At 50.3% G+C, this 24,780-nt stretch overlaps 1 protein-coding gene across 9 annotated transcripts; it reads left to right on the top strand.

The window, feature by feature from the left end:
- Nucleotides 1-24: 24 nt before the first annotated feature.
- Nucleotides 25-24,780, top strand: C6H8orf76 (chromosome 6 C8orf76 homolog). 9 transcript variants are annotated; one of them, XM_089336467.1, is made up of 8 exons: nt 25-161; nt 4,217-4,406; nt 6,104-6,199; nt 6,971-7,114; nt 11,451-11,908; nt 16,547-16,679; nt 22,734-22,972; nt 23,112-24,780. In XM_089336467.1, exons 4-7 carry the CDS (start codon nt 7,028-7,030, stop codon nt 22,941-22,943), a joined length of 888 nt encoding a protein of 295 aa, XP_089192593.1. In that variant the 5' UTR covers nt 25-161; nt 4,217-4,406; nt 6,104-6,199; nt 6,971-7,027; the 3' UTR covers nt 22,944-22,972; nt 23,112-24,780. The 9 variants fall into 9 exon arrangements, with proteins under 9 accessions (XP_089192593.1, XP_008254098.3, XP_089192592.1 ...); XM_008255876.5 differs by lacking the exon at nt 4,217-4,406; XM_089336466.1 differs by lacking the exon at nt 23,112-24,780 and having other exon boundaries at nt 22,734-23,072.

The raw sequence follows: 24,780 nt of genomic DNA, 5'->3' as shown, positions 1-24,780 counted from the left end.
ACGTGGGCACCGCCTCCTCCCGTTGCCCCGCGCGTGGGCTCGCTATGGAGGCCGGATGCTGGTTGTTCGGTTGCGAGTTCGAGGATTCGGTGTTCGAAGAAAGGCCCGAGCGGCGGCCTGGGCCTCCAGTGTCCTACTGCGCCAAGCGCTGCGAGCCGCAGGTGAGAGGGCCTCAGACGCCGCCGCCTTGCTTCTCTGCCTGTGCGCTCTCGGGGCTCCCGGTCAGCCCTTGTCCACCCTGGGCCGCGCACGGACGCGTGCCCTGGTCTCGCCCTGGCCTTGAAGTCTGCAGTAACCCCCGGTCGCCTTCCCTGGTCCCGCCGGCGGCGGCCACCGCTCACCTGTCCAAATCCTGGCCCGCCCTCTAGGTCCGGCGGACCCTCCCTCCCCTCTTCTCCTGACCCCTCGGATTGTCACATTTGTTCAGCTATGCCCATTTAAGGCGCAGCTCAAATGCTGCTGCTTCCAGGAAGCCTCTCCTGATTTCCTCTTCAACCAAATATTTGTGGCTTCCTCCCCCCCCCACCTTTAGCTTCTGATTGAAGCACTTGTCGTGAAGTCCTCAGACCCAGAGCGCTAAATGACCACACGGAGGGAGTGGGTCTGTAACGCGATGCCCGCCAACAGGAACTCCGTGATACTGTTACTTTGTATCATCCCAGCAAGCACTTATGGAAAACTGCAGTGTTGGGGGCGGTGCGCTGGATTCCTTTACCTGTGTTGTCGCCTCTGTTCCCCCACAACAATTTGAACTTAACAGATGCCAGGCTCCGACACCTCCTGCATTTTTGTTTGGGCTCATTTTCTCCTCCTTTGGCAATCTCTAAATCACTTGCTGTGCCGCATCCTGTAGACGGAAACCAGGGAAGGGGCTTGGGCAGGCTCCTACTGGAGCGGGAAAAGCTCTGGTGATGGCTGAGGACCCCCGTCTGGGGTTGGCAGGGTCGGCCATGTACTTGCCTTCCTGGGTGTCCCTCGGTCGTTTGGAAAAATAACACTGGCTGGCAGGGTTACTGTTGAGAGTGAAGTGAGATACTGCATACGGACACACTTTGTCCGAGTGATGTGCTGTGTCCTGATACGGTGAAATCCAAAAGTCACTTGAGGATTTGTTGCGAGGTGAGTGTGAAAACCTTCTGCCCATAGACAAACCCAGAGAGGTCTTCACTCAAGTCGTGTTAGTTTCCCCAGGTGTGGACTGGGCGTTTGGCTTAGAAGAGTGCCCAGGATCGGCTGGGACACATGACCTGTTAGTCCCACCTGTGTTCACACCTCCCCCCCGCCCCCCATCCAGAGGGGTGTCTGAGTTTACAACCATCATTTGAAAGCCACTTTTACTTGCAGTAAGAAAGTGGACACATGGGGGTCCATAGAGATGCAGACCTTGTTGAGGTTCAGATTGGCTGATCTAAAACAGTCTGTGCCCAGAGAACAGCAGAGTGCACAGGAAAATTGTGGCTGAAGCGCAGGTGTTGCTGAGTTTCACAGCACTGGAGGGAGAACAGACAAACAGTGGTTCCTCGCTTTCTCCCGGCTGTTAGTGGGCCAAGGAGAAGTGTGTTTTGCTAAGGTAACGGGGCAGTGACACTCAGATGACTCCTTTAAAATAGGAGCAGGCTGTTTGGCTTTTTGGTTAAGGTTTTTTTTGTTTGTTTGTTTGTTTGTTTACATTTTATTTATTTGAAAGACAGAGAGAAAGAGAAAGAGATGAATCTTCCAATTGCTGGTTCAGTCCCCAAATGCCCCCAATATCCAGGGCTGGGCCACGCAAAAGCCTGGGGCCTGAAACTCAGCCTGGGCCTCCCATTTGAGTGGCAGGAACCCACCTACAGGAACCGTCACTAGCTGCCTCCCCAGGTGCAGACGAGCAGGAGAGCGGAGTTTGCTGGGATGCAAACCCAAGTCCTCGGATATGGGATCTAGGGTCACGTGCTGTCATAACCAGTGCCCAGAGTGTACCCCCCCACCCCGCCCCCCGAGAACAAGCAGCTCAGACGCAGAGCTGGGACCATCCCAAGTATAGTTATGTTTTCACTGACAGTACTTAGCTGGGCATGGCTTCATTTAGCCTCGTTGTGTTTTACTGCAAGTGAGGGGAGCATGAAGTCCTTGGAGCTGGAGCTGGGAACACTGGCACATGGGAGTGCTGGGCTCTTAGTTTTCCTCTCTCCTCTCTCCTCCTCTCTCCTCTCTCCTCTCTCCTCTCTCCTCTCTCCTGTCTCCCCTTTTCCCTCTCTCCCCTTTTCCTTCTCTCCTCTCTCCTCTCTCTCCTCTCTCCTCTCCTCTCCTTTTTTTAAAGATTTAACCTTTCTCTCTGTCTTTCTCTCACTGTCTAACTCTGCCTGTCAAAAAAATAAAAAAAAAGATTTATTTATTTTTATTTGAAAGTCAGAGTTACACAGAGAGAGGAGAGGCAGAGAGAGAGAGAGTCTTCCAACCGATGGTTTACTCCCCATTGACCGCAATGGCTGGAGCTATGCCAATCCAAAGCCAGGAGCCTCCTCCAGGCCTCCCACGCAGGTGCAGGGCCCAAGGACTTGGGCCATTGTCTACTGCTTTCCCAGGCCACAGCAGGAGAGCTGGATCGGAAGTGGAACAGCCATGACTCGAACTGGTGCCCTTACGGGATGCCAGTGCTTCAGGCCAGGGTGTTAAGCCGCTGCACCACAGTGCCGGCCCCGGCCTCTTAGTTTTCTATTCAGTAGTAAAGGAACTTCAGACTCAACTTTCCTTTCCGTCCATAGGATTTAAATTAGTGCAGAAGACGCAGGTGTCTGGCCTGGAGTTAGGATGCCTGTGTTCAACTTTGGGCTTCGGCTCCTGATTCCAGCTTTCTCACAGTACAGACCCTGGGAGGCAGCGATGATGGCTCAGGTCACTGGGTTTGCACCACCCACATGGGAGACCTAGATTGACCTCCTGGCCCTGGCTGGGCCCAGCCCGGGCCGTGCAGGCGTTTGGGAAGTGAACCAGTGAATGGAGGGTGGTGTTGGTGTGTCCGTCTCTCTTTCTCAAAATACTTCTAAGTTAGAAAAGCAAGTAAAAGCTTGTCCTCAGACTCTTCTTCCATAGGTCTGATATCTGAGTGCTTGAGAGCCTCTTTGTTAGTGGATGGGGTTCGCCACATCCTCAGCCCCAAGCAGGAGTTGCTCAGAGGACAGCTTTATTTACCTGTGACAGGAGAAGCACACAGTGGGAAGATGTAACTCCCTGAAGACACTGCCTCTAGGGCCGGCACTGAGGCCTAGTGGGTAGAGCCACCACCTGCGGTGCCAGCATCCCATATGGGCACTGGGTTCTAGTCTCGGTTGCTCCTCTTCCAGTCCAGCTCTCTGCTGTGGCCCGGGAGGGAAGTGGAGGATGGCCCAGATGCTTGGGTCCTTGCACCCGCATGGGAGACCAGGAAGAGGCACCTGGCTTCTGGCTTCAGATCAACGTGGTTCCGGCCATAGCGGCCATTTGGGGGGTGAACCAACAGAAGGAAGACCTTTCTCTCTGTCTGTCTCTCACTGTCTAACTCTGTCAAATAAAAAATAATAATAATAATAAAAGAGAGGTCTTCCATCCATTGGTTCACTCCCCATTGGCTGCAACAGCCGGAGCTACGCCAATCCGAAGCCAGGAGCCAGGAGCTTCTTCCAGGTCTCCAACGTGGGTGCGGGGCCCAAGGACTTAGGCCATCTTCCACTGCTTTCCCAGGCCATAGCAGGGAGTGGGATCAGAAGTGGAGCAGCCAGGACTCGAACTGGCACCTATGTGGGATACTGGCATTGCAGGCAGTAGCTTTACCCGCTCTGCCACAGTGCTGGCCCTTTCACACATTTTGTAATTCTTTTTTTTTTTTTTTTTTTTTTTTTGACAGGCAGAGTGGACAGTGAGAGAGAGAGACAGAGAGAAAGGTCTTCCTTTGCCGTTGGTTCACCCTCCAATGGCCGCCGTGGCCGGCGCGCTGCGGCCGGCGCACCGCGCTGATCCGATGGCAGGAGCCAGGAGCCAGGTGCTTTTCCTGGTCTCCCATGGGGTGCAGGGCCCAAGCACCTGGGCCATCCTCCACTGCACTCTCGGGCCACAGCAGAGAGCTGGCCTGGAAGAGGGGCAACCGGGACAGAATCCGGCGCCCCGACCGGGACTAGAACCCGGTGTGCCGGCGCTGCTAGGCGGAGGATTAGCCTAGTGAGCCGCGGCGCCGGCACATTTTGTAATTCTTTCCATACAGAGTTGTCAGTGCCTCTTCCATGCTCTCTAAGCAAGCATACTTCACTTGAATGAACCACTGTAGCTGCACTAGTCAAGTGGAGGCTTCCAGGCACCACAACCCCTGTTGAAAATGCTGTAGCAAAAAAATGGCCGTGAAAGATCTCTGCAAGTGAGATCCCAGCGGAAAGAAGGGGCCATCAAAGAACGAGGTACCTTTCTCCGAAGGGAAGAGAGAACTTCCGCTTTGCTTATGGCTCTGTCTAAATACTGACGGAGTTTGTGGGTGCAAAAGGCTTCCATAGTCTTGGCAGCTCATGACAAGAGCCTCAGGTGATCACTGATGTCATAAATAAGAGTGTCAATTTTTTTTTAAAGATTTTTATTTATTTATTTGAGAGGAGGTAGAGTTACAGACAGTGAGAAGGAGAGACAGAAAGGTCTTCCTTCCATTGGTTCACTCTCCAAATGGCTGCAATGGCTGGAGCTGTGCAGATCCAAAGCCAGGAGCTAGATGCCTCTTCCTGGTCTTCCATGCAGGTGCAGAGGCCCAAGCACTTGGGCCATCCTCCACTGCCCTCCTGGGCCACAGCAGAGAGCTGGACTGGAAGAGGAACAGCCAGGACTTGAACTGGCACCCATATGGGATGCCAGCACCATAGGCAGAGATTAACCTATCACGCCATGGTGCCAGCCCCAGAGTGTCATTTGTTAAATCACCAACAGAAGTCACTGTGCACTTACTCCCCATGTAGAACCTCTGACCTTAATGAGGTATACTATGTGAATTAATGGTAAAACTTGTCTTCAAACAGTACTTTATACTTTGTGTGTCTGTGTGGGTTTAAACTGTTGAAATCTTTACTTAGTATAGAGTTGGTCCTCTGTATATAAAGATAATTAAAAATCAATCTTAAGTATGGGATGGGGGAGGGAGTAGGAGGCGGGACAGGAGTTGGGGTGGGAGGGTAGGTATGGGGGGAAGAAGCACTATATTCCAAACACTGTACCTATAAAATTTATTAAATAAAAACTTTCCTAATAAGATGCTATAAACACAGCCATATGCAAGTGAGCGCCTTTTTTTTTTTTTTTAAGATTTACTTATTTGAAAGAAAGAGTTTACAGAGAGAGAGAGAGAGAGAGAGAGAGAGAGAGAGGCAGAAACAGAGAGATGAATCTTCCATCCTCTGGTTCATTCTCCAAATGGCTGCAACAGCTGGAGCTGGCTAGTGTGAAGCCAGTAGCCAGGAACCTCTTGTGGGTCTCCCACAGTACTTGGGCCAAAGCTCTTGGGCCATCTGCTGCTTTCCCAGGCCATAGCAGAGAGCTGGATTGGAAGCGGAGCAGCCAGGACTTGCTGCCATCCATATGGGATGCTGGCACTGCACCATAGACAGCAGCTTAACCCTCTGCTCCAGTGCCATTCCTCCTTCCCCTGGCTGCTTTTTTAGAGAGGTGTCATTGTTGGGATGGTACTTATGGTAGTTTTAATAAAAACAAGGCCATTTTTATTTTTTAAAATATTTATTTTTTTGAAAGATTCACTGAGAGACACACAGAGAAGGCCTGCATCTGCTGGTTCACTCTCAGATGTACTCAACAGCCAGGGTTGGGCCACGCTGAACTTCTTCCAGGTCACCCACATGGGTGGCGGGGGCCCAAGCACTTGGTCCATCTTTCGCTGCTTTTCCCAGGCCATTTACAGAGAGCAGGCCCCGCTGTGCCATAATGCTGGCCCCTAGGCCATCTTTAACATTGTCACACTTTACGCTTTTCCACCTAGTCTTATCGTGGAGAAGTATATATTGTTTGAAGTTTAATCAGTTATGTTGTGGGACGTTGCTTCTGAGCATGAGATGGGCAAGCAAAACTTCACTGTGTAACATGGAGTTTTCACAATTTCTAGTGGTTTTGCGAAGAAACAGAGAGCAGTGATGATGTCGAGGCCCTGACTACCAAGAAGTTCAAAGGCGACCTGGCCTACAGACAAGGAGAGTATCAGGTAGAATTCAGTATATACACTGGGCTCTGGTTCCGTCAGTTACAGCATGTGTAACACTGCGCTAAGCTAGGCCCTGTGATGAAGACGAGGTTCATCTCTGGTGATGTCATTTTTGCTTGGCTTCATAATTTGTTTGGTTTCCCTTGACTCTAACAACGGATCTTTAGGTCTGTTCCCCCAGGCTCTGTCTCTCCATTAGTTCAAGTCGCCCACACAGATGCCTAACACTGCAGGAGCAAAGCCCCAGACGTGTGAGAGAGTGAACTGTCTAGATGCTTTATGTATATGAGAGGATCAGAATGTTTGCAGAAAACAGAATCAAAGGATAAGTTTATTTTGGTGCAAAAATTGTAAAATCTATGCCTGTGAAGGATCTCCAAAAAGTTTGTAGAAATGTATTTGACAAAAATCCTTGCGTGAATTTAACATTTTTTTCTGCATCACAGTAAGCGTATCTTTTAATTCCACTTTTCCAGGAACCTCTTGAGGCACCCTCATTTAGCTCCATTCATGTGGAGAATCCTGTTGTTAGTTGTTGATGAAAAGGTCGCACAGCAAGTTAGTGGCCAAGCAGGATTCAAGCCTGGTCCGTTCGGTTCCAGTTGCTCTTTCGCCACACTGTGATGCTGTCCGTGGTGGTGGTGGTTACGTGAGAGCGTTACCCTCCACCTAGGCAAAGCCCGTCCCCGTGCTAGGTCCGTTTTCTAAGATGTTTCCCACTTTGCTTTCTTCCCTTCTTTTCATTTCGTGTATTTTACTAATAATTGTCAGAAAGCGCTGCAGGAGTATTCCAGTATCGCTGAGAAATTGTCGCCTACCAATTTTTCCATGAAAAGGGACATCCAGGAAGGCCAGGCTCGGTGTCTGGCTCACCTGGGGAGGCACCAGGAAGCCCTGGAGATTGCTACCGAGCTGGTGAGTGGTTCCATGATTGTTTTCAGATTTTTTTCCTCTACAAGTTTGGCTGAATAGTTGATTGTTTTAATGAGACCGAAAATGCACTTTTTACTAGTTTTAAAATCTGTGGGTTTGGCTAAGCAGAAAATTGTTGGTAGTGTAAGAAGTTTGTTGTTATGAACACTTTAGCACCTTAGCATAATTGTTTTCTTGTAATATTTTCCCTGAGTTTCGCCCTGTGAAAATCTCATTCAAGTTAGAGGTTTTGTTCCTGTTAGGAGTAAACTCTCTTGGGGCGGGAGGGGGGAGAAGACAGGGAGGAATAAAAGTGATCTGTTTTTTTCTTTAGATTGTTTTATTTTTAATGTTTATTTATTCATCTTTATTTATTTGAAAGGCAGAGTGACAGAGAGACAGAGAGATCTTTTATCCACTGGTTCACTCCCCAGATACACAACTGAGGTTGGGCTGTACCTGGAGGTCAGTGTGGGTCTCTCACGTGGGTGGCAGGGACCTAAGCATTTGAGCCATCACCTGCTGCTTCCCAGGCACATTAGCAGCAAGCTGGATCGCAGGCAGAGGGGGAGCGGGCCTGGGTCCCAGGCACTCGGATGTAGGGTGCAGGTGTCGCAAGTCAAGGTGGCCCAACCCGCTGTGCCACAGCTCCTGCCCTCGTTAGGATTTTTAGACTTCATTTTCTAAAATTTATGAAATGAGCGTATATTACCATGGTAAAGAGAAAAGAAATGACCCCAAAGTGACAAACTACATGAAGTTAAGCTTGATAATCCTTTCTGTTTCTAAGTGGAATTGCAGATTTTCTTGTAAAGGATAAAGGCAGTTGTTTGTAATTCTGGATTCTATTATTCGTCTTTGGTTTTAGGTTAAGGCATTTATGGTTCACTTCTATTAGTTTGGTGAGCATTTTTTATGGAAATTAGTCTAAGTAGACTAACCCTAGTTTATGATGACTAGTTTCCTTCCTCCGAGGGAATTTGCAGGCACCGTGGCACTGATTTTGGGCGCTGTGGATGTAGCCGTCCAGAGGTCAGCCTAAAGCTGTACCCCATGGGCGGTCCTGCACCTCATCAGCTGGGAAAGGTCCCTGGCCTTTGCTTGCCCTGGGGTTCACTGCACAATGTGGGGAGCTTGGCCTTGGCCTTGCAGTGTGGATCAGCCTTCGCAGTAACTGGACATGGAGAACGACTGGGTTTTGTTCTTTCTTTTCCCTTCTCTACTAATTGCAGTTAGTTCGTACGTTGGAACTAGACGCCTTGCTAAGGAAGCACTGGCGTGCACAGTGAACTTCCTGAGATTTAACTGTGTTCCCAGCCTCCCTGGCCTGCAAATGAACACACGTTGGACACTTGCGGCACTTTCTGTAGACGTCCTCACTTCCTGCTCTCTTTACAGCACCTCTTGCACTGGCTGTGCTTTGTGCTTTTTGCCTCGATTGCTGAAGGCAGCAGCAGCCAGAGGAGTGGTGGGGGCTGGGTTTTCTCCTCCACTCTGGCTCAGTGCGTGTCTGTCTCTGTGGCTCAGAGAAGGGTCGTTGCCAGCCAGGAGGCCTGAGTCTCCTGAGCGTGGGGCTGTACCCAGGCAGAAGGAAGTCTCATCAGAAACCTACGGATCTTTTCTCAGGCTTCTGGGCACCCGCTCAGGGAGGACTGTGGGCCAGATACGGGCAGTGGAGTAAGGCGTCTCACCCCATTTCTTTGGATTTTGGACTCTGCTGTTTGTATGGTTTTGTTTCCGGGTATCCTGTGTCTTGTTTTTCAGATTTCTTCCTTTTCTTTTTCCTTTCATTTTGTTATTAGCTCTGGCCTATATCTGTTTTTTTGCCTCAGTGGTTAATTGTCCCCTCACATTCTATAGGGGAACAGATCAGTGTATAACATTGAGTAAGCTAAAATAAGATGTGAAATGAAATGTGTTTAATTTGAACATTACACAGTATATACATAAATCAAATCATGTGGTACTCTATAAAATGTATAGTTTTTATGTATCAGTTTTAAAGATATATTTTGAAAGATTGTTTAAAAAAGCTTTTATTATTTACTTGAGAGGTAGAGTTAGAGAGAAAGAAAGACAGAGGGAGAGGTCTTCTATCTACTGGTTCACTCCCCAGATGGCCACAATAGCCAACTCTGGGCCAATCGACACCAGGAGCCAGGAGCTTCTTCTGGGTCTCCCACGCGGGTGCAGAGTTCCAAGGACTTGGGCCATCTTCTGCTTCCCCAGGCCATAGCAGAGAGCTGGATCGGAAGAGGAGCAGCCGGGACTAGAACCTGCACCCATATGGGATTCCTGCGCCACAGGTGGAGACAGCCCACGGCACCACAGCAGTGGCCCCATTTTAAAAGATTTTTAAAATAGCGAGTCCTAGAGTACCCATCAGGATATGCATCTCCTTCTCACTTTTCCCTACAACATACATTTATTTCACTCCTACTGTTTGCCCAATTCTGGATTTGATGCTAAGGAGACAGACAGTGTCCCTGCCCCACACGTGCGGTGATCATCCAGTGTCTGCTGTGCTGGCCGGCGGGGTGCGGCTCCGCCTGTGTTTCCTTCCTCGGCCCGCGTTCCCTTTTTCTGTGGCCTGTCATGTAACCGACCAGCTGTGCAGCTTCCTCCTGTGTGACCTCAACCAAGTTGTCTTCCCTCTCTGTCACTCAGTTGCCTCATCTATAAAATGGGATCATAACAGAATCCATTTGGAAGGGTTGTCTGAGACTTGAGTGAGTAGTAGTGCCTTGCACGTGGTACGCACTCAGTGAATGGCAGTGATCGCTGTGATGCTGTAGAAGAAGGGGGCGGTTCCTTTCCTTACGGTAAGTAGAAGACAGGACGTGACTTGCTGAGGTTCATTACGCTGAGTTCTCTTCCATCTGATGGAGCCAGAGTCTAGTGCTTGCTGTGCTAGGGGTTCAGCATTGAACAGAAGCTCCTAAGGAGCTTGCTGGTCTGTGCAGGGCAGATTCCTGGCGTTTGGAGTAACTACGCAGCGTGTGTTCTGGCTTTAGGACAGTGCAGCGTCACTAAGTCTCCTGGGGCTGAGTTCACATCTTTCCCCCAGGGTAGGAGCACAGAGCCGTGCCTGGGCCTTCACCAATGCTCTGCTGGTTCCTTTCGGCTGCACGGTGGGTAGTGCTGCCTTGGCTGTGTGCGAGAGCGTCACCTGGATGCCAGCAGTCCGTCCATGCTCTCCATAGACTGTGTCCACTTACCGGCTGCCATCTGCTCTCCGCATCTTTGACTTAGAAAAAGCAGGCCTGGGGGCCCACACTGGAGCACGAGGGGGGGTTGGTTACACCTCCACTTACATCGCTGGCTTCCCACATCTGGGTGTTGGAATCCTGGCTGCTCTGCTTCTCAGCCAGCTCCCTGCTAATGCACCTGGGAAGGCAGTGAAGAGGCTCCAGTACTTGGGCCCTGCCACCCACGTGAGACACCAGGATGGAATTCCTGCTTCCTGGCTTCAGCTTGGTCGAGACCTGGCTGCTGTGGCCGTTTGGGGAGTGAACTGGTGGAAGATACCTCCCTCCCTCCCTCTTTCTCTTCCTCCCTTCTTTCCTTTCTTTCTCTCTCTCCTACTGTTTCTCTCTAACCCTCTCTCTCCCTGCCATTCTGCCTTTCAAATAAATCAGTTTTTAAAAAAGAAAGGAAAAGAAAAAGTAGGCCTGTTTTCCTAACCCAAAGGGCATTTGCCATATGGCAGGTTAGGCAAGAGGGGGTGGCGCTGGTTGAGGAGACTTGAAAAGGATTTTCTGATCAGAAGGAAACCAAGCAACCCCCTCGAGCCAAAAATAATGGGCCTTGGTAATAGTTACCAGAGAAGGCATTTGGATTCAATTACGATGCTTCATGAAGCGCTGAGAGCATCAGTCAGGGCCGTCCTGTTTAAGATGTCTAAGCCAAGTAAAATTTGGAAGTGGAGTTGGTTCAAATCCTCAAGGAAATTACCATTTGGATTTTTAGAAAGCCTTGAATATTAAAATGGAACCAGTAGTCCAGGGCCCAAAAAAATTGGCAAGTCTTTCATGTATCTGCTGGAGACAGTAAAGATTATAATAAAAATTGGAAATAAATGATGTATTTTTGGTGTTTAACTTTGTTAGGTCACTATCACATGCATTGTTAGATTAGGGTGATATTAGAATGCTTGAGAATGGCTGGTGACTTTTGCTAGGTTCCTCTAGGTTTGCGGTTTCAAACGGGAGTCTATTTCTCTCCACCTGTAAAGCTACTGGAAGATACTAATTATAATATATACAGCCTGAGTTTTTAGGTATCTTTACTTTAAATGTTTTATAAACATTTTACAGTCTAAGGTTCTTTTTCTTCTTAGGAAAATAAAGCAACCAACACAGACCATTTAACCACTGTGCTGTACCTCCAGTTTGCTATTTGCTCAAGTTTGCAGAACTTGGAGAAGACAATTTTCTGCTTGCAGAAACTGATTTCTTTGCATCCTTTTAATCCCTGGAACTGGGGCAAGTTGGCAGAGGCTTACCTGAGTCTGGGGCCAGCTCTCTCCACTTCACTTGCGTCAGCTCAGAAACAGAACAGTTTCACCTCAAGTGACGAGACGGTCAAGTCCTCCTCTCCACACTCAGGACGAGGCTGTCTGCTGTGTTTGCCTGAAACCTTGCCTGCGAGCTCTGTGTTTCCTGTGGAAGCAAGGAGCAGTCACAGCCGGGAAAATGAGGATGCCCTTAAGAGCATTCGACACTGCGTGGCGGGAGAGAGCGACGAAGCGCTGCCGGAGACTCGGATGAAAGCCTGTGCATCGTTTATACGAACCAGGTGAGCCAAGGCAGGTTAAACAGCACGTGGCGGCAGGCTCAGGATAATGGTTTCATTTTTCTAATTTGTTTTTTTGTTTTGTTTTGTTTTAAAAAATTGATTGATTGATTGATTTAAAAGGCAGAGTTAGAGAGAGGCAGAGAGAGGTATCTTCCATTTGCTGGTTCACTCTCTGGAGCTGGGCCAATCCGAAGCCAGGAGCCAGGAGCTTCCCCCTGGTCTCCTACGTGGGTGCAGGGGCCCAAGGCCTTGGGCCGTCTTCCACCACCTTCCCTGGTGCTTCAGCAGGGAGCTGGGTCCGAAGTGGAGCAGCCAGGACTTGCCCTATGGGATGCTGGCACTGCAGGTGGTGGCTCTACCCACACCGGTGCCGGCCCCTATTTTTCTCATTTGAAGCCCCAGAAGTTCCTACGCTGGACACTTGGTGTCTACCTTTGGATTTTTCTGGTGGTCTAGACAGAACCCCTTGAACATGTGCTTTTGTAAGATTTAGAAACAGTTGTATTTTTTCAAGAATACAACTGTGTCAGTGCTCAAGATATAAATTTGGAAAACATTTAAAAACCAGGAAAATAAAATCAAAGGTATGAAATTAGAAAAAAAGGATAGAAGATATTTTGAAAAGGAATTTTTCATTCAGGTGCCCCTAGAGAAATTTAAAGAAGAAAATCTGCTCTTTGTTTGAGTTACTGATGGTGGAAGTAAGTGGGTTTAATTCATTCTACAGAGAATGCCAATAGTTTGTCTCTAGGGACTCCAAGTACTTTAAATCCTTAAAGTATATGAGTCTAGGGGAAGGGTGGGAGATACACAAGACCAGTTCTGTGGTTTATGAAGAAACAAGCAGGCTGTCTTATGTCTCAGATGATACTGAAGAACACAAAAGGTTAACTTTTTAAAAAATATTTTATTTATTTATTTGAAATTTATTTGAAAATTTCAGACAGAGAAAGGGGGTGAGAGAGGTCTTCCATCTGCTGATTCACTCCCCAGATGGCCTCATTGGCCAGAGCTGGGCCGACCCGAAGCCAAGAGCCAGGAGCTTCTTCCTGGTCTCCCATGCGGGTACCAGGGCCCAAGCACTCAGGCCATCTTCCACTGCTTTCCCCAGCCACCAGCAGAGAGCTGGATCAGAAGAGGAGCAGCTGGGACACGAATCCAGCACCCATATGTGATGCCAGCACTGCAGGCGGAGGCTCAGCCAACTATGCTACAACACTGGCTCCAAGGTTAACTTTTAATAAAATGTTTTAAAAAGGCTTACTTATTTATTTGAAAGAGTGAGAAAGAGGATCTTCTATCCACTGGCTCACTCTCCAATTGGCTGCAACTGCCAAAGCTGAGCCAGGTTGAAGCCAGGAGCCAGGAGTTTCATTTGGGTCTCCCATGTGGGTGTTGGGGGCCCAAACCCCTGGGCTATCCTCTGCTACTTTTCCTAGGCCATTAGCAGGGAGCTGGATTGGAAGTGGAGCAGCCAGGAGCAGGGAGCTGGATTGGAAGTGGAGCAGCCAGGACACAAACCAGGGCCCATGTGGGATGCCAGTGTCACAGGTGGAGGCTTTACCCACTATGCCATAATGCTGTCCCCAAAAGTTTTTTTTTTTTGAACTCTGGAGACTTCAATAAATATTAACAGTAAGGCTTACTGATAAGTATCTTTTGGGAAAATTTTAAGATTCTCTCAGGATGTTTGCTTAGAGCTGAGTGTGCCACTTTAATTCAGAAGTTCATTGAATGATAACTGGGAGCTTGGATCATAAAAGCATTCCCTTTCCTTATGTGGCTTACTGTTCTGGGGAGCTTACAGTGACTGGCCGTGCTGGTGTGAAATGTTTTCTTGGCAGTGTGAGCGCAGTCCTGTGGGACCAGTACAGGAGAGCTGTCGGTGTGTCAGAAAGAAGGCACCAGGGCCCCTATGGGATGCCGGTGCTGCAGGCATATGCCACAGAGCTAACTCCCATTTTAATCTTCATAACTCTGTGGAGCCCCCTATGAACCAGGAAACTATTAAAACCATCCCCCAAGCACAGTTAGGAAGTGTGGGGCCAGAGCTGTGTTCTTGCAGGCTGTGTGGCTGACTCTGTGTAGTATCCCCACGTGAGGAAAGACATGCTAATTAACGAGGAAGAAAGTGTGGCCCGGAGAAGAGCCGGCGTAGGACAGTGTGGTCACCCAGGGTGGTAGGGAGAGCAGCACTGGCGTGAGTGCTTGCAACGCCTGGGTGGAGAAGTGCATCGGGGCCAGGACTTCGGGGTCAGATCTGATTTGGGGGACTTAGTAAGCTGTTGAGGTTGAATGAATGAGCCAGGACTCAGCCACTTGCCAGCTGTCCTGCGTTGCACACATTACTTAAGCTCTGTGGTTTTCAGTTTCTTCATCCAGACAGATGGAGAAATGGGGGAAATGCCTACTTCCTTGGGTTATAAAATTAAAGCATCTAAAGTACTTACTGTATTGCACAGTATACAGTAGGCAGTCGATAAATGGTAGCTGGAAGTAATTTTATTGTTTTGGTTTTTATTATTAGCACAGACATTAGATGTCAGCTTGAAAGAAACCTTGTGCTGAAGGCCTGAAAGTATTTGAAGGTGCGCAATATTAGACTGGAGTGGCAGCTGTGATTCAGAGAGGTCTGGTAGCCAGGATGGTGGAGCTAGGGACACCAGTGCAAAGGCTGTAGAGTAATCGGTGGGAAGTGAGAAGGCCTGACCTAGAGCAGTGCAATGGTAGTAAAACTGGAGAAAACGATGTCTGCAGGACGAAGCAGACGGGACTTGGTGGTCAGCTGAGTGTGGAGGGAGTTTGAGGGTTGGGAGAACAAGTGAAGTCCTGGGCCACAGGTGGGTGGAGGTGCCTTCCACTGAGCTGTGACACGTGGGAGGAGGGACAGAGCAGAGCAGGTGGAGGCTTGATGCACTGGGATTCCCAGGTGCCTGGGGGACGCCCAGGTCGAGCTTTTCTTCAGAAGTGGGCGTCGAGCTCAGCAGAGGGGACCTCCTCCCTCAAGTCTGCCTTTGTCTGAGTCTCTTCTGCACCACGACACCACAGACCAGGTGACTTACAAAGAAAGGGAATTTATTTCTCATGGTTCTGGAGGCCAGGAGGTCCAACATCCAGGTGCCGACACCTGGGGAGAGCCTTGTGCTGTCGCCTCGTGGCACTGGCATCGTGTGGCGAGAGATGAAATCAACCCGCGCTTGTCCTTTTTTTCAGGAACCCACAGTGGCATTAGCCCCTGCCCAGGGATCGAGAGCTCGTGATCCGGCCCCTCTTTTTTTTTTTGACAGGCAGAGTGGACAGTGAGAGAGAGACAGAGAGAAAGGTCTTCCTTTACCGTTGGTTCACCCCTCAATGGCCGCTGCGGCCGGCGCACCACGCTGATCTGAAGCCAGAAGCCAGGTGCCTCTCCTGGTCTCCCATGGGGTTCAGGGCCCAAGCACTTGGGCCATCCTCCACTGCACTCCCGAGCCACAGCAGAGAGCTGGCCTGGAAGAGGAGCAACCGGGACAGAATCCGGCACCCCGACCAGGACTAGAACCCTGTGTGCTGACAACGCAGGTGGAGGATTAGCCTAGTGAGCCGCGGTGCCGGCCGATCCGGCCCCTCTTACTGCCATCACAGTGACAATTCCAACGTGTGGAGGGGACATTGAAACCATAGCAACATCTCTGCCCTTGGCCTGCAAAGTCTTACTTGGGTTGGCCCTGCCTTTCCTTCCACCTCATTTACTTCATTTTTTCTCACTGGCTGTGCTGCAGCCACAGTGGTCTTTGTGATTTCCAGACACATCAAGCTAGTTCTTTGTTGTCTCAAGGCCTCCTTCCTCCCGGCCAAGTGCTTTCTCTCAGATTCTCTCTCAGCTGGCTGCTCAGCAGCTGGGTCTGCCTCAGCGGTGTCTCAGGAAGGTCTCTCTGCAGCCTCACCCTGCCTGGGGTTTTCCCTGGCACCTGCTGCTACCTGGGATTACAGACTCGCATTCTCTCTTCTTCCACCCCATGGGGCAGGCACCTGTACGGCTTGCTCATCATTATCTTTATCTCTCAGGGTCTAGAGCAGACCAGGAAATGAGTGAGCTGGAGGCCTGAGTGCTTCTGGTGCTGCATTTGGGACCAGTGAAGCTTGAGGAAAATTGGGAAAATCTGCACACGCAGTAAGTGAGGAGGAACAGGAGAGGAGACCGGGTGGTGATCCTGATGGTGAGGTCGGAGGTCAGGCAGTTGCAGGGTGCTCACATGGTTTGGCCTTTCTGGGAACATGTATGTGTCCTGGTGAATCTAGCAAGACCTTGAAGTCACGTTGCTACAGGATCAGGGAGACAGAGGCCACAGAGCAGGTCCCAGACGCTGTGTGGAGGGAGCCTGCTTGGGAGTCTCGTTCAGTGACTTGTGCTCTCAGAGCAGCTCCCTGGAGGTGGTGGTCCCTAAAGACTTCTAGAGGAGGCTGTGACTGTGTCAGGGACGATGGCTCTCCGCTGGAAAGCTGGGTGGTGTGTTCAGAGGAGGAAGCCCCAGGGAGTCACTTGGGGCCTGTGAGGGCGGCCTGGTAGCACGTCACCCGGCTACCACCTGGGCTCCGTACAGCACTTCCTCACGGCTTTCCTCTGTGCTGAGCCTACACGTGGCGACTCTGGTTTTTCAGGCTTTTGCTTCAACTCACCCAATCGCAGCAAACATCGTTTGCTTTGGAGAAGAACTTAAGGACGCAGCAGGAAATCGAAGACAGAGTGAAAGGGTTTGGCTTCAAAGACGACACGTTGCTGTTGATAGCTGAGGTGAGTGTCTCCCGCGGAGCTGATGTGGAGGAAGGCATCCTCGCTATGTTTGCTGGCTCCGATACCATTTTGTGAGAAACAGGGCCAAGTCTCCTCTGCAGAGGAGCTCCTGTCTCCCGCCGGCGTGCCTTTTGATCACGCCTCGCCGAGGCAGCGGCCTCTGGTCCTTGCGCTGCGGCGTTCTGGGCTCCAGGGACTGTGCTTTGTGTACTTGGAGGTGCTGTTGGCAAGTGCCTGTTTGTACATAATAAATGCCTGCCCATGGTTTGTCTCAGTGCTGGATAAACAAAAGAATTCTCGCTCACGTTTGTGGCAGGCTTCTGTAATTTTTCCCCCGTTTGTCCTCGGTGTAGCCCTTCCTCCACGCTGTCTCCCCTCGTATGGTTGCAGGGACATTCAGATGTCATTTAAAAATCCTGTTGTTTCTCTCTTTAAAAGATTGGATCCGAAGCCAGGAGCCAGGTGCCCCTCCTGGTCTCCCATGCGGGTGGGTGCAGGGCCCAAACAGTTGGGCCATCCTCCACTGCACTCCCGGGCCACAGCAGAGAGCTGGACTGGAAGAGGAGCAACCAGGACTAGAACCTGGTGCCCATGTGGGATGCCGGTGCCGCAGGCGGAGGATTAACCAAGTGAGCCATGGTGCCGGCCCCTTCTTTTTCTGTTTTAAAGAGATTTATTTGGGGGAGAAGACAGAGAAAGAGACCTTCCATCTGCTGCTTGACTCTTCAGATGGCCACAATGGATGGGGCTTGGCTGGAGCAAAGCCAGTAGCCTGGAACACCATCAGGGTGTCCTGCACAGGTGGCGGGGACCAAAGTATTTGGGCCATCTTCCGCTGCCTTCCCAGGTGCATTAGCGGGGAATTGGATCAGAAGTGGAGCAGGGACTAGTGCTGTGGTGTAGCGTGTAAAGTGGCCACCAGCAGTGCCGTTATCCCATAGGGGCACCGGTTCAAGACCCAGCTGCTCCACTTCTGATCCTGCTCTCTGCAGTGGCCTGGGAGAGCAATAGAATCCTGTTTGTTTTCCTTTACCTTCCTGTAATGTGTGACTGCTGACCGCTCATTCCGTTCCCTCTTCCCTTCAGTTCTGCCTTCTCCTGCATTTCTTGCCTTACCTCTGCCTCTTGGGACTGCACTGGTTTCCTCCTGTCATAGTAGTGGCAACCTCTCGGTCTCGCCTCGGCCCTCTCTCCTCCATCTCTGTCTCCCACAGCAGTCACAGCCACACCCACAGTTGTAGTCATCCGCTGTGGGTTGGTTACTCCCCTGTCTGCATCTCTGGTCTGACCCCTGAAACACTTGTCTCCCTGCTGGGTGGTTAATATAGGGTAGTCACTGATTTTTCTCTTTATTTCAATTACAAAATGTCTTAGGTGGAACTAGGCAGTCTTTCAGCTCCCCTCAGTGCTAGCGTGCCGGAGTGGCTACTTGGCCGTCAGTAGATAGTTGTTGAGAGGAAGCAGAGAGGCGTTGGGAAGAACCATCTCTGTGCTGCACTTAGTTTTTCCACTTGGCGTTGTCAGCTTTTTGTTACTAGGATGAAACACGGACGGGCTGCTTAGGGAGGAGAGAGGTCTACTTTGGACTGTGGTTTTGGAGATAACAGTCTCAGATCAGGTGGGCACCCGCGGTTTCTGCCTTGGTGAGACTTTCCTGTTGGCAGATTCCTGAAGTGGTGCAGAGAGTGTCATGCCGAGGGGGAGCAAGTGTCCATCCGTGTCCAAGCGATGTCTTAATTAGCAGGGCCCCGCCCTAGTGGCCCAGTCACATCGAATCAAGCCGTCTCGCAGAGGTTCCATCTTCCATCATGATGTGATTAACTTCCACCTTCTTGGGGGCACTGACATGAGAATTGGGGACTAAACCCTTATTTTTTAATTTTGTGTAAAGCTTTTATTTATTTGAGATGTATACCAAAGTACAGAAAGAGAGAGAGGCCGAGAGGCCTTCCCTCCAGTGGTTCACTCCCCAGATGGTCAGAACAGCCAGAGCTGGGCCGATCTGAAGCCAGGAGCCAAGAGCTTCTCCTGGTCTCCCACACGGGTGCAGGGGCACAAGTGCCTGGGCCAGTTCCTGCTGCTTTCCCAGGCTGTAGTAGAGAGCTGGATTGGAAGAGGAGCAGCCGGAACTAGAACCGATGCCCATATGGGATGCCGGCACCACAGATGGAGGCTTAGCATACTGCGCCACAGCGGCAGCGCCAGGGACCAAACCTGTAGCACATGGGCCTTTGGGGGACAGACAGCATCCAAACTAACATCCCGATCCTGGCAGGCTCTAATTCTTCTGCCACACCCGGAACCCCTCTAGCTTTGGGCCTCCTGCCCTCCAGGCTCACCCAGCCTGGCTGCAAGTGCACGCTTCCTGCACAGCCGATCTCGCCTGTTTCTCTCACTGCCAGCACCTAGTCCTTAGCAGCTCTGCCCTGACTCATCAGACTGATGCCCACGTGGGATGCAGGCATCTCAGGCAGTGACTACCCGGCCCCTGAGGCCGTCTGTTAAGCATCTTCCACCGTTCTCTGTAAATCTGCTTGAGCAGAGTGGTGGCTTCCTACTAGACAGCACATGTGGTTCACTGTGGAGCTTTTCAAAAAGATGAATACTGCGCCCTCATTCAGGCAGATCATTTTGTTCTCATTTTGTGCTTGTGATATGAACATAACCGCATATCCTTAAATAATCTGATTGCATACTTCTTCTGTCCCTTTATAGGGCTTTCACCTGACCCAAATAGGCTCATACGTTCTGTTTTTGATTCTTCTGCCTTTTTCACAGCTCTTTTCCGTCCCATAGTTCCTCTTTCTCTCTCCTTATTTTTTTAACTCTGATTATACACAAGAATAACATTCTTTACTGTCTTCATCACTGTTAAGTATTTGGCCTTTTGTGTCTGTCTTATTTGACTTTAATGTTTTTAGGGTTCATCCATATTGTTTTATCCAAACCTTGTTCCTGGGGCTGGCGCTGTGGTGTAGTGGGTAAAGCCGGCGCCTGCGGTGCCAGCATCCCATATGGGCACCAGTTCCAGTCCCGGCCACTGTACTTCTGATCCAGCCCTCTGCTATAGCCTACGTAAGCAGTACAAGATGGCCCAAGTTCTTGGGCCCCTGCTCCTGAGTGGGAGACCCAGAAGAAGCTCCTGGCTCCTGGCTTCGGATCGGCGCAGCTCTGGCTGTTGCAGCCAACTGGGGAGTGAACCAGCAGATGGAAGACCTCTCTCTGTCTCTCTTTTTGTAACTCTGCCTTTCCTTCTCTCTGTAACTCTGACTTTCAAATAAATAAATCAATCTTAAAAAAAAAAAAAACCTCATTCCTTCTTCCTTCTTATAGAATGATATTCATACACACACACACACACACACACACACCACATTTTGTTTTCCTCTGTTGATGGACCCTTTAGTCGTTTCTATCTTCTAAATGTTGTGAATAGTGCTGGCATGAACATTAGCGTACATGTATGTTTGAGTCTCTGTTTTTTTGTGAGTATTTTTTTAAGATTTATTTATTTATTTGAAAGGCAGAGTTAAAGAGAGGCAGAGGCAGAGAGAGAGAGAGGTATTCCATCTGCTGATTCACTCCCCAAATGGCTGCAATGGCCGGAGCTGAGCCGATCCAAAGCCAGGGGCCTGGAGCTTCTTTTGGGTCTCCCACATGGGTGCAGGGACCCAATAACTCGGATCATCCTCTACTGCTCTCCCAGGCCATTGCAGAGAGCTGGATTGGAAGTAGAGCAGCTGGGACCTGAACCAGTGCCCATATGGGATGCCAGCACTGCAGGTGGTTGCTTTACCCACTATGCCACAGCGCCGGCCCCTGGTGTGTATTTTTTAAGATGTTTGTTTATTTGAAATGCAGTTCCATCTGCTGGTTCACTCCCCAAGTGGCCACAACTGCCAGGGCTGAACCAGGCCAAATGCAGAAGCCAGGACCTCCATCTGGTTCTCCCACATGGGTGGCAAGGGCCCAAATACTTGGGCTATCTTCTACTGTTTTCCCAGGCATGTTAACAGGGAGCTGATTTGGGAGCTGAACAGCTGGGAATCAAACACTCAAGCCAGCACTCCAGTATGGGATGCTGGTGTCACAAGCAGTGACAACACGCTACACCATAACACCAACCCCCGAGTCCCTGTTTTTAATTCTTCTGTGTATATATCTAAGAACCTCAGGGTAGCTCTGACTTTTCTAGGAACAGAGGCTGCTGTTGTGGTGCAGTGGGCTAAGCCATGCTTATGTCACCAGCATCCAAATGAGTGTAGGTTCAAGTCCTGGTTGTTCCAACTTCTTGTTAATGTGCTTGGGAAAGCAGCAGGTGATGGCCCAAGTACTTGTGCCCCTGCCACTCACAGGGGAGACCCAGGTGGAATTCCAGGTTCCTGGCTTCAGCCTTGTACAGATATGGCTGTTGTGACCATTTAGGGAGTTAACCAGTTAGTGGAATATTTCTCTCTTTCCCTCCCTCCTTTCTTCCTCCCTCCCTCCCTCCCTCCCTCCCTCTCACTCACTTTCCCTCTCTCTATGTCTCTCTCATCCCCCATTCCTGCTGGATGCTATGAAGGGACTCTGGAATTTACCTGTAGTTTACTGTGGTTACCGAGGGTGGGTATTAGCGCTCAGTAGGTTCAGGTACAAGCTGTCTAACCGTAACTTGGTCATTCTTACTAAGGAGAAACCAACCTGGAATCCGAGGCTGCATTCATAAAGGCCTGGTTCTGGTCAGTAGGGGGCAGCATTGGGCCTTCGTTGGTGAATGTCCGGGTGATTGCTCTGGCTATAGTGGGGTTGGAGCCTCTTTCTGGGCTTAGTAAAGGGTGGGCCCAGCTACTTGCCTCTTAGCTATTTGCTGCCTTTGACTTTGGAGAACTTCTGAGAGACAGAGCCTGTGCCCTGCACACAGCTGTCCTGAGTCTGCCTGGGCTCTGCCCTGACCTCTTCAGCCTCATACGAGGAGAGAGACTCACCGGCAGGTGCGCTCCTGGGAGGCTGGGCAGCTCCAGCGTGCCTGAGGACCCCGTGATTCTCACTCAGGGAGGGTGAGGGCACAGATGTAATCCACGTCATGTTACATGTGGGGTACTCCAGAAGGTCTGGAAAATAGTTAAGTTTATTTTGGTGTAAAAAAAGTTAGAATCCACACATAATTTCTCATATGCATTTTCCATGAGTTTTTTGAAGGCATCCTGTATATAATTTCAGAATTTTTGGTGCCAAAGTAAACTTCTAATTCCATTTCCCATGAACTTTTTGAGATACTCTCTCAGTCTTTGGATAGCTACTTCTTTCCATCCACTGGTTCACTTCCCAAATGGCCACAATGGCCAGAGCTGTGCCGTTCTGAAGCCAGGAGCCAGAAGCTTCCTGTAGGTCTCCCACGCAGGTGCAGAAGCCCAAGCACTTGGGCCGTTGTCCACTGCTTTCCCAGGCCATAGCAGAGAGCAGGATCAGAAGTAGAGCAGCCGGTCTCAAATAGGCACCCATATGGGATGCCGGCACTGCAGGCGGTGTTACACCACAGCGCTGGCCTGTGGATGACTACTTCTGGATAAGTGTCTTTTTAGTATATTGAAAATGTCTGACTGCTTGGGGCTGGTACTGTGGCACAGTGGGTTAAAGCCTCAGCCTGCAGCACTGGCATCCCATACGGGCGCCATTTTGAGTCCCGGCTGCTCCTCTTCCTATCCAGCTCTCTGCTGTGGCCTGGGAAAGCAGTGGAGGATGGCCCAAGTCCTTGGACCCCTGTACCCATGTGGGAGACCAGAAGAAGCTCCTGGCTCCTGGCTTCAGATCACCTCAGCTCTGGCCATTTGGGGAGTGAACCAGTGGAATAGAAGAGTCCCCCCTCCCCCCCCGCCACGCTGGCTCTACCTCACTCTGTAACTCTGTATTTCAAATAAATAAAAAAAATCTTTAAAGAGAAGAGAAAAGAAAATGCCTGGCCGCCAAGTATGTGTCGTCTTTGGTGTGAAAGGCTTTACGACTGATGACCAGAGCAGTCTTCCCTCCCACATCTGCTGACTGTTTTCCTGGGACGGTTTCGTTCTGCTGCAGGTTATGGGAGAAGATATCGTCCCAGAAAAAATAAAGGACGAGGTTCATTCCGAGGTGAAGAGTGTTGGGCACGCGGCCCTGGCTGCCTTGGTGACGGCCTCCTCCCAAGAATTTGAAGACAGATGGTTCAGAAGAATCAGAGACCACTTCTGGCCCTTTGGAAATCAGCTCGGTTCACAGACGCACGTCCTGGCTTCGTGCTCCTGCTGAAAAAGAAAGTGGAAAATGGCTCGTACTGGGTTGGTTGTCCTTGTTTGCTTCAGTCGGGATCCACTGGTACTCGTGGAATACAGGGGATTTAAAATGATTTGTACTTTATAAAAATGGCTTCTCGGATGATTTCTGCTGTACTCGGTTTCTTTATCGTTTTCCTTTTAGGGTTGTCCTGTTCTGACAAGTACTGCACCTTCCACCTGCTACCCCTCAGCAGATCGCTTTGGGAAAGTCTGAAAGGGCACTGAGCTCTTGTGGCCTTTTAAGACACTTGCTGTCCTGCAGCCAGCAGTGTGGGAATCCACATGGCCTGGAGAAATTCTTCAGGAAGGACCTGGAAAGTTGTCTAAGAGGAATGTGTCAGGACTACAAGGAGTCTGAGGTTTTGCCTCCTAGGAAGCTGACCGATCCGCCTGCCAGTTTCCCGTGCGCTGGCAGAAGACAGCAGGCGTCTGTGTCGGAGACGGCGGATTCTGTTGCTCAGGCCCAGCACCCCAGCAGTGGCTCCTGCTCCCAGGTCCCGGGAGGTGGGCACGTCGGGGCACAAAGGAGTGCCTGCCGTCCCATGCAGCAGACGCGCTTTGCCGCCTCTGTGATGTGGGTGCCGTGGGCTGCGTTCCAGGAGTGGAACCCTGACTTTAGGAAACCCAAGTCTTTTTTGAAAAAAAAAAAAAAAAAGAGAGAGATTAATTTATTTGAAAAAGTTACAGAGCGAAGAGGAAGAGACATACAGAGAGAGAGAAAGTTTCTATCCGCTGGTTCACTCCCCCAAATGGCTGTGATGGCCAGGGCTGGGCCAGGCCAAAGCTAGGAGCCTGGAACTCCATTGTGGCAGTGGAAGTGGAATATCCAGGACTCAAATCAGTGCTCATATGCTGGTGTTACAGGGGACAGCTTAACCTGCTGTGCCACAATGCCAGCCCCTCAAATCTTTCACAATGGCCAGTAAGCATGCTGGCCCTTTGCTGTGTGTGTGTGTGTGGGGGGGGCACTGTCTGCCTTATTTTTTGAAAAAATTCTTATTTATTTGAGGGAGAAACAAAGCTTTCATTTGCTTGTTCACTGCCCAGATGCCAGCAGTAGCCCCTGGATGGGGCTAAAGCCAGGAGCCAGAAATGTAATCCAGGTTTCTCATGTGGGTAGCAGAACTCAGATGCCTGAGCCGCTGCCTCCCCTGGGTCTCCATTAGCAGAGAGCTGGAGTCAGGACTGGAGTGGTACGGAAGCCAGGGGCTCCTACGTGGATCGTGAGCGTCTCAACCATTAGGCCACACACCGGCCCATGATCTCCTTTTTTAAGGCTGTTTGCTGTCCGCACGTAGCTGAGAAGAGAGTCTGGAACAGAGAGCATCGAGTGCCTTGCTTACAGGACACAGAGGCCCGGAGACCCAGGAGCAACGTGATTGACACACGTCGCCGTTGGTCTCTGACACTGTCTCCAGTTACACAAGGGTATTGCCGTACTCTGATTTATCTGGCACGTGACAGCTTGCTCTCTCTTTGTAAAGATCTATTTTATGTATTAGAGAGGGGGGTAGATAGATCTTCCATTTGCTGGTTCACTCCCCAAATGGCCACAATGTCCAAGGCTGGGCCAGGCTGAAGCCAGGAGCTTCATCTGGGTCTCCACATGGATGCAGGGGCCCAGGGACCCTGGCCACCCTCTGCTGCTTTCCCAGGTGCGTTAGCAGAGAGCTGAATGGGAAGTGGAGCAGCCGGGACATGAATCAGCACCCATATGGGATGCCGGCATTGTAAGTGGCAGCTTAACCCACTGTGCTACAACACCGGCCCTAAGAATTCTCTTACAAAATAATTTAATGACACATCAAGAA

This window comes from Oryctolagus cuniculus, chromosome 6 (assembly GCF_051225735.1).
Source record: "Oryctolagus cuniculus isolate XC-2025 breed Fujian yellow rabbit chromosome 6, ASM5122573v1, whole genome shotgun sequence".
Lineage (NCBI taxonomy): Eukaryota > Metazoa > Chordata > Mammalia > Lagomorpha > Leporidae > Oryctolagus > Oryctolagus cuniculus.
Note: the sequence above shows the minus strand (reverse complement) of the source record. Positions and strands in the feature narration are given on the sequence as shown.

What these genes read in the sequence shown, in the direction of transcription:
- C6H8orf76 (XM_008255876.5), top strand. Translation starts at nt 45, where the DNA reads ATGGAGGCCGGATGCTGGTTGTTCGGTTGCGAGTTCGAGGATTCGGTG. An exon ending in GCATCGTTTATACGAACCAG is followed by an intron (nt 11,909 to 16,546) that starts GTGAGCCAAGGC and finishes CTGGTTTTTCAG; the next exon opens with GCTTTTGCTTCAACTCACCC. An exon ending in CGTTGCTGTTGATAGCTGAG is followed by an intron (nt 16,680 to 22,733) that starts GTGAGTGTCTCC and finishes GTTCTGCTGCAG; the next exon opens with GTTATGGGAGAAGATATCGT.